Source organism: Silene latifolia, chromosome X (genome assembly GCF_048544455.1).
Source record: "Silene latifolia isolate original U9 population chromosome X, ASM4854445v1, whole genome shotgun sequence".
Taxonomy (NCBI): Eukaryota; Viridiplantae; Streptophyta; class Magnoliopsida; order Caryophyllales; family Caryophyllaceae; genus Silene; species Silene latifolia.
This window is the reverse complement of record NC_133537.1, coordinates 294,822,630-294,831,392: the sequence shown is the minus strand read 5'-3', so window position 1 is coordinate 294,831,392 and position 8,763 is coordinate 294,822,630. Positions and strand designations below refer to the sequence as shown.

Here is an 8,763-nt window from a genome sequence, read left to right as displayed (position 1 = left end):
ATTTATAATTTGACCGTAAAACCAAGTTCCCGTGAATAAAGGAATGCTTATGAGTCTTATGACACACATGTTTTTTTTGCCAAAGAAATCAGACTTCTCCATTTAGAATTTGTTTAGTTAATAATTAATAATATACTCCCTCCTATTCACCATTTTCTTCCCTATTTCCTTATTCGGATTTTCTTCCCTATTTCCTTTTTTGGGTTGATTTGTGTGGTCCAAATTAAATTACATATGGTGTAGTGTGTTTTGTGTGGTCCAAAATCCTTTTCTTATTTCTTATGCAAAAAGGAAAGGGGAAGAATATAGTGAATAGGAGGGAGTAATATAATATAAATGATAAATGGTCGGTTTGATAGGTGGGTCCCAATGCATTAAAACTGACAGCATTGTTGAGAGAATTGAGATCTACAGTACATCACATGAGAATTGAATTGAATTGAATTCCTACTACTTGTCACCCTTTTATGTTCAAATCTGCATATGGATCTTGACAAATTATCTTGAAAATATGTTCAATTCGTTGGATTGAATCCCACATATCATGCTTACAATTTTATTTTGACTAATTACTATTTTTGGAAACCTTGTCCACTAATCTCTCCCAACATCTACCTCTTTATAAATTATAGATCATCAAATCAAGGATAATCCTTGGCAATACACTATTTATCTTGTGAAATTACCATTACCATTGCCATTACCATTACCATGTGAGATTGTCGCATCATCATAAACATGTAGGTCTTAGTGTTTCTTTCCTCGTGTCCCGCTCATTTTGATTTTGTTTGATATTTTTCTTTAAGTGGAAAACTAAGTTTTATTTAATCAGTTAGTCTTGCTGAAGACGGGTCGGAGCAAGTGACGGGTAATGCCACTCACAAAACGGATAGGGGGACAAGGTGGGGGCACCCCCGTGTGCTTCCTTCTCTCCTCTATTTGGGTCATTTGTAAGAGGAAATGTCGTCTTCAATGAGATTTTGTGTTATTTAATATGGTTGGTCTCGACTCTCGACTATATAATAACATAAGATTGTCTTTCAATGGACGTAAACTTGAAATGGATTGGGACATTTGGGAGCTTAAAGTCCAACCTATTAGTGAATGTTGATGGTAAAATGAAAATTGTGGTTAGCAATATGCTCGCAACGCACACTACTAGTTTAGATAGTAAAATTGAATTGGTTGGAGGTTCTTTTTATATCCGGTTGAAGTGAATATCTTTCAAATAACTATATGGGTGAATGTGTTGAGACATTGGATCGGTCTAGAAAGGTTTCAATCCACGTATGGGTTTCAATTTGTTATCGGAATCAAACTCATCCCTAGTCTCCTTTGTTTTTTACCTGAACATTAACCAAGTATTACTACAGGGGAAAGCGTTTCACTATTTCAGTTTAGACTTTAGACTGACATTATTTGTGTTCCAAATAAATGTCTGTAGTCAAAGAGAAACTGTACAGCCGTACATAAATCTGAGTACTATTCCTGTATTTATATGACTTTGTCATAAACCAGTCAGTAATAATTACATTAGTTTTAAGGGTTCAACTCTGTATTTGCATACGTTCGTACGTACACATTAAATGAGTTCAAGCATCCAAGAGTTTTCTAGGAAGAGATGCCCTTCCCCTACAAGGACAATACTGCTGCTAGTAACACTAACAGCAGCAATCAATGTCATCAACCATCGTGTACACAACCGAGTCATTAATTCATTTATCGACTAGGGGATCAAGCTTACTGTCGTCTCTATGTAGACCACCATCTCATTTTACCATAACTTAAAATCAATTAAGCTATTATTGTAAGACCGTCGTCATACAGGAAACTAACTGAATATTACTATTTGTCAAAATAAGGTAAACAAAATTATTAAAGAATACTTGTGATAGAAATGGTTCTGCAAAAGTAACAAGAAATAAGAAGATAATAACATTAATTTTGATCATATTCATCCTTCCTTCACTATCCCATTCAAGTACACCCACCATACATGACAATACATCAAATCTCCGTCACGGCCTCTAAATGTAATTTTCTTTTCCTTTTTGTATATATAAATCCAACATATATACATATACAGATCCTTCCATCTTCATACACTCATACTCTGCATCTAATAAATGTATACACATTTCCCCCTCTTAATTTCTTTTTCTTGGATCGAATATTTGGGCAGTGCAGGAGCCAAACAAGGTCTCATACGAAAATTTTGAGGGGAAATAAGGAATGTGGTCGGAGAAAGAGGAACCAAAGAGGGTGATGGGAAATGAATGAATGAATGAATTGTAAGAGTTGCTAAGCTGTATATTATATTATCCTTTTGGTTCCTCTGGCATTTGATCTCAACGGTTCTCAAAATGTTGGGCGCGAAAAGACGGGATTTTTAAGCGGAAGTAGGACGGTCCCAACAGTTTGTGGTGGTTCGAGAGTTTGGCTAAGGAGTTGCAGCAACAAAACTATAGATTAGTTTTTACAGTGATATTTGTTAAAAGCTATAGTGTCTCACCGTAGCTTGCAACACATCGTTTGTTGGATTGACAATCTCCTTCACCCGGCTACCATTCTTGTATATTTTGAACGTCGGTACTATTCTCACGCTTTCAGCGTCAGCTACATCTCGGCTTGCCTCAATATCAACCTATAAACAATAAAAACATTTAAAAACAACACGATATTGTTGTCAAAAGATCAACCTATGCTCATTAGAATGAAGACAGTAGTAAAAGAAACGCAAACATCAAGCTTCGAGCACGATGTGAGGAAGATAATAACGCACCTTGAGGAAATTGATGAAAGGATATTGACTACAAAGGGTATCCAATAAAGAAGATATCCGTTGGCATTGTGGATTTGAAGGGCTTTCAAAATGGACAATAGACACACCTGCAATTCCATAAAGTCGATATTATAGAAAGAAAAAAAAAAAGGCCAACAGAAAAACTACGATAATCGACAAGAGGACCACCTGGTGAGGATATAGTAGCTCTGAAGTGCTCAAGACCCGTAATTTCCTCAACATCACCTCCAAACTTCATGTTATAGACCTCTTCACCACGAGATTTCTTCAATGCAACTTGCGCATGGAATAAAGACTCGGCAACTTCATTATCTTGAGGAAGTTGTTTTCTCACAACCTCATAATCTCTAACAGCCTCACCCCACCGTTCAAGCTATTAGCAACATCAAATAACATGGTCACTAATTGTACAATGCCTTCGAGTAAAGAGATGCCCGATTTTCATATGAAATGGCCTTAGGATAAGATTATCATGGGACCGACCCATACAACGGGGTGGTTACTAATTTATTTTAGTCTTTTGTAGGTAGGTGGGTAGGTAGATGGACTTTCTAGTAAAATAGGTTGGTCTCAAACTAAACGACAACTAAATGGTCTCTCAAGGGATTTTATGACGGAGATGACCCTACTTGGAAAATTAGACCTGCCTTTTTACCTTATTGTTGGAGGCGGCCCTTCGAAGAAGGGCCTTGGTGTAATTAGGATGGATACGAAGCGCATGGTTGCAATCTTCAATAGACTTCTCCCACATCCCAAGCTTATACCAACAAGCAGCTCTATTCCCATAAAGAACAGAGTTGGAAGGATCAAGTTTGAGCCCTTCTCCATAAGCTGCACAAGCTTCTGTAAACCTTTCGGAATTGAAGAGATCATTTCCACGAGCTCGGGCTTTTGCCACCAGTCTCACAGTATTTAGCAGTTTTGCAATTTCGACACCTCTAGGGTCAATCTTCCCGGCCTTCTCAGCAAGGGTTACTGCATTCTCAAACCTGCAAGATATCCATCATCTTTTCTCACTTTCCTAAATCAAGCGTACAAGTTCTGCTCTGGAAGATAGACGATTCCTCTGACTTACCTTCCAAGTGCCATCTCGATTTGGGCTTGGACGTAAAACAGGTAAGCCTCGGAAAGCATCCCGAAAAACTTACTATCTGAGCAGCAATGTGGAGATGGGTCTATTTTTGGTGTATTTGACAAATTGCTTTCAACATCATGGATTTGTTGTAGTTTTAGTAAAGATTCTGCTCTGCATAAGAAGAGCTGCAATTCATGGAACAAACTAGCTTCAGTCTCAAAGTAAAGGCATCCCTAAGATGATTTTAATAAATTCAATACTCCCTCGGTCCATTTATATTGTCCTCATTAGCGTTGGTGGTCAAACAATGTTGACTTTGACCAATATTTTCTCACAGTATACAATAGCTCAACATTTATAAATTGATGATATTAAAACACTTTTTTAGATAAATCAAACATGATCGAACTTATATTGTACTCCGGAACTTATAAATTGAGACGGAGTGCTAAACAAAGGTTCCAACATAGGCCCAAGACATTTTACCTGAGGGGAATAGTCAGCTCCGGCAGTGATGGCAGCATCTCCTTCCCGTAATGTGCTTTTCCAATCTCCATTTCTCCGTGATTCAAAGCATTTATTTAAATGTTTCTCAACCGCTTGCAACTTGTGGAGCTCCGTCGGATCAGGTTGTTGACCCGCATAACACAGGTGCCTCCTGGCAACCTCTACCTGTCCTAGCCTGAACCGCCCAAGAAAAAAGGAAGATAAATAACTACTTACACAAAGCTACCAATGCATAAACAAACTATAGTAGTACAAAAGTGAACAAGGTATGTAACACAAGGGAAACACTAATGATGCAGGATGAAGGGAAAATGACTCGTCACAATTATAACCTAATCGGCAGATGTAGAATCCAACGAAGTCATTTGGATGATACATGTGCAAGGACCCAAAAAGGTTGGACCTATCAATATAGCAAGATGGAACAATGTGCAGAAATGCCCTCCAAGGAGGTCACCATGTGACAAGCCACCAACATAAAGATAGAGGTGTGTGAATCACAATTCGCCATCAAATTCACAAATTGACTAGCCTTAAATTAAGCATTGATAATGACAGCCACCAACCAACCCTTTTTTCTGTGAGTTTAGGCATGAAAGAAGACGAAAGGCCGGTGCAATTACTAGCGCAAGGTGATTCGAACCAACGACCTAACGTCGACAAACCTTCTGCCTTTATCATTATGCTAAATCATCATAGGTTAGAATCTACATTTCTATGGGCAAGATTTATCTAAGGAGTAGGCACCATCAGGGAGACTTAGATTGTTGTAGCAGATGGAGTTGCAAATGCCAGAGCTCTCGAGACAACTACCTCCGATTTCATTTATGAGACACCCAAATCAATCACAACACCAGCCAAAAGCGTTTCCCATCATTCTCAAAACGAAATCATGAACTTGACAGTGCCACCAATCAAAGCCATCACAAAACATAAATAAACCATAATGCACAAAAACATCATATGAGAAGAAATGAACCAGGGAAACAGCAAATAATAAGAACCATGAGAACCGAATCTAATCTCAAAGGACCAAAAATCCAGAACAGGTAAAAAAATCAACAAAAACCAACAATGCAGTTTAAAAAATCAGCAGAAAAGACCCAATAACATCCTAAATAATTAAAATATAAGCAAAATCACCTAATAAGCAAAGACCCTAATCTGTGGTGAGCTCTTCCATAAGCAGGATCCAACCTCACGGCCTCCTCACACTCCCTCACTGCTTCCCCAACTCGGCCCAAACCCGTCAATGCTGCTGCCCGGTTACTCCGGTAAGCAGCATTGCTAGGCGAAATGGCGATTGCCCGATCATAAAACAACAATGCCTCCCCAAAATGCCCTCTTTTATAATGTTCATTCCCCACCCTCTTTAACTCCTCAGGGTCCACATTCGGCGTTCCCTTCTTCATCAAACTCCCACCTCCGCCACCAACCACCACATTACCTCTTACTCTATCCCCCACTATACCGCCACCGCCACCAACTATCACATTCCCTCTTATATTACCCATCACTCTCTCCGGTACGACACCGCCACCGGATACTTCCCCGGTGATAGCGGAGGTTGATGACTTTCGGGTTCCGCCTGCCCGCATTATACTACCGTGACCGTAATTCACGGTCCCAGATCCCAACACGTCAGCTTTCCGGGCAGCTTGATGATGATGTTGCCCGGTCACCTTTGTCCTGCCTGACGGGCAGATAATGTTCCCCGTCGGTAACACATTTAACGGTGGCGAGTTCACCGTCCCACCGACAGTCTCGTTCACCATCGAGTGTGACCCACTTGACCCGGACGAATCGGACCGCCTGTGGCCCGGTTTACTCCTGCCGGGACGGGTTTTCGGGCTGAGACATGTTTCATTATTCAAGCCGGACAACGTTAACTCTCCGGAATGCCTCTTTGTTTCCGGATTCGGATTAACCCGACCCGAAAACGACCCAGACGAACTCGAGCTGCTGCTAGTCGTGGTGGTAGTGAGAGAACTATGGGATTGGGAAGGCCCAGTAGACCGGGTTCGGGTCCGGAGCGGGGAAACGGGTGAACCCAGATCAAGTTCACGGAAATCTGGTTTATCGTCGGAAAAATTTGAGTGCTTGAGTCGATCTGATAGTGTTTGTATCCCCTTATCATTATTGGCCATTTTTATTGATTAAAATTGCAATGTACCCAGATATTATGCGATCTTTCTGATGATAAGAAACAATGTTAAATGAACAATGAACAAAAACCCAGAAAACGAACTACGATTGAAGAACAAAAAAATGGAGAAATGGGGTTTAGTAGTAGAAGAAGAAGTGAAAAAAATGAAAGAGATGGGGATCTCGTGAAAGAAAAGGAGAAAGCAAAGAATGTGAGTGTTGTTATTAAACTAGTCAAATAGTAGTATTAAAAGTACTGTAATTAAATGTACAGTAATTTTTGTAATTAATATAAATGGGTGTTTGGGTGATGGATAATTGGATATGAGAAGAAGGAGATGCCGAGTGTCGGAGATGATGAGAGGGAAAGAAACGATGTAAGGAAATGAATGGAGTTTTGAGGTTTACTTCATTTTTTAGCTTTTTTTTTGGTGCGATTTTTTAGCTTTTTTTAATCATCGTTTTTTTTGCGATTGTTGTTGTTTGAAGAGAGTGAGATTGGAAGTGACGGTGAAACTAATTCACACTTTCACTTGTTTAGTTTTTGTTTTCACATTTACTCTCCCTTTCATCTTTTTCTTTAGGAAAAATTACAAATAACCACCACATTTTAGCGTATTTTTACAAATTATTATCACGTATTTACATTTTTACAAATAACACCCAACCTTTCATGTATACTCCTCAATCACCACCGTTTATTTGCCTAAAACTCGTTTTTTCTTATTTTCCGACTCGTTAAGTAACACGATTTATGTGAAATACCAAGACTACCCTTGCCGAATTACTAGAACACACTCAATATACCCACTGATTATTTCATTACTCCGTTCAATCGATTATCAATAAACACACTCAAACCTAACCCTAAATCCCAAAATTTCTTATCTTTCTTCCCCAAATTCAATGGATTATCTATGGTATCACTCCCTAAATCACTCAATCACTCAATCTCTAACCCAAATTCAGTCGATTAATTTACCACGAAAAACCAATCGTGTTCGAGATGTGCGGAGGTCGGGCCATGGAGCTCGAGCATGCGGCGTGACTGGTCTCAGGCGTTGTTGTTGTTGGTAATGCCCGGTGGGTCTGCGCTCTATTGGTGGGCTTCTTTAGTGGTATCTGATTTGGGGTACGCCGGAGGAGCATCGAGACTTGGCTGTAGGGGTCGGGGAGACATGAGGAAAGGCGAAGCAGGCGGTGGTGCATTGGGTTGTTGTTGGGGTCCTCTTAGTGGTTGCATAAAAGTGATGGTGGTGGGGTAGCAACTGGTGCGAAAATGGTGCGACATGGGGTGTTGATTTCGTACTCGGGTTCCGGTTCTTGTTGGTGAATTGGCGGAAGGGGGAGAGTACCGAGGAACAGAGGTGATGATTTAGGAATTAATTGGGGAAATAAGGGATTAGGGGAGGGATATGTTGTGTGGGTGTAATCCATAAGGGTAATCTGGGAATTTCACATAAATCGTTACTTAACGAGTCGAAAAATAAGAAAATGGAGTTTCGGGGCAAATTTATGGTAGTGATTGGGGAGTATACATGAAAGGTTGGGTGTTATTTGTAAATATGTAAATATGATAAGAGTAAAGTCGTATCACCTAAATCAAAGTAATCATATCTCAGTACTAACAAAATAGCTAGTGGCAAGAAAGGTATCGAATCCATAGAGAGGCGGTAATATTCAGTTTGTTAATATTTAAAGCGTCTTTGGGGGTTTTGTTTGTTTGTTTTCTAACAACTAATAGCAAGTGAATTAAAAGATGTGTAACAATAATATTAAAGAAGTCTACGATTCCGGTTCACTAGGTCAATTATATGGGGTGTATCTTAATCAATTGTTAGGTCAATCAAACTATCTAAGGTCACAAAATTGATTAATTCTATTATGCCATTTAGATTAAGTCTAATATGCAATCGCTATAATTAAACACAATCTATCTGATTATCGCAGCCTATATTAATTTTATCCCTGTCGATGAAAGTATTAATTCGCTATACTAATTATAGACTCAGGCCTTAAATCATATAACTAGAAGAAGAACAATAATCAAATGACAGTTTATACGATATTACTAACAATCAATTAATAATCTGTAATACTCCACATATTTTATGGTTATAGGACCCTTTGTTTGTGTCTAAAGTACAAGGTAGACTATGAAAGGTTAATAGGAAGCTTGCACAAATGTGCCAATTATGGAAATGTGATCACTTCTTTTAGGGGTAATTTGAAA

General features: G+C 39.2%; 1 protein-coding gene across 1 annotated transcript; it reads right to left on the bottom strand.

Moving 5' to 3' along the window:
• Positions 1 to 1,912: 1,912 nt before the first annotated feature.
• On the bottom strand, positions 1,913 to 7,039 carry LOC141617023 (TPR repeat-containing thioredoxin TTL1-like). Its single transcript, XM_074434192.1, has 7 exons — positions 5,529 to 7,039; positions 4,365 to 4,560; positions 3,879 to 4,063; positions 3,459 to 3,792; positions 2,972 to 3,176; positions 2,783 to 2,889; positions 1,913 to 2,644 (listed from the first exon to the last, which is right to left on the bottom strand). Exons 1-7 carry the CDS (start codon positions 6,530 to 6,532, stop codon positions 2,492 to 2,494), a joined length of 2,184 nt encoding a protein of 727 aa, XP_074290293.1. The 5' UTR covers positions 6,533 to 7,039; the 3' UTR covers positions 1,913 to 2,491.
• Positions 7,040 to 8,763: the final 1,724 nt, after the last annotated feature.

Excerpts from the sequence above, each read along its gene's own strand:
- LOC141617023 (XM_074434192.1), bottom strand. The coding sequence starts at position 6,532 with ATGGCCAATAATGATAAGGGGATACAAACACTATCAGATCGACTCAAG. Across the intron at positions 4,561-5,528 it reads TTAGGGTCTTTGCTTATTAG|GCTAGGACAGGTAGAGGTTG; the intron begins GTGATTTTGCTT and ends TGGGCGGTTCAG. Across the intron at positions 2,645-2,782 it reads CTTTCATCAATTTCCTCAAG|GTTGATATTGAGGCAAGCCG; the intron begins GTGCGTTATTAT and ends TATTGTTTATAG.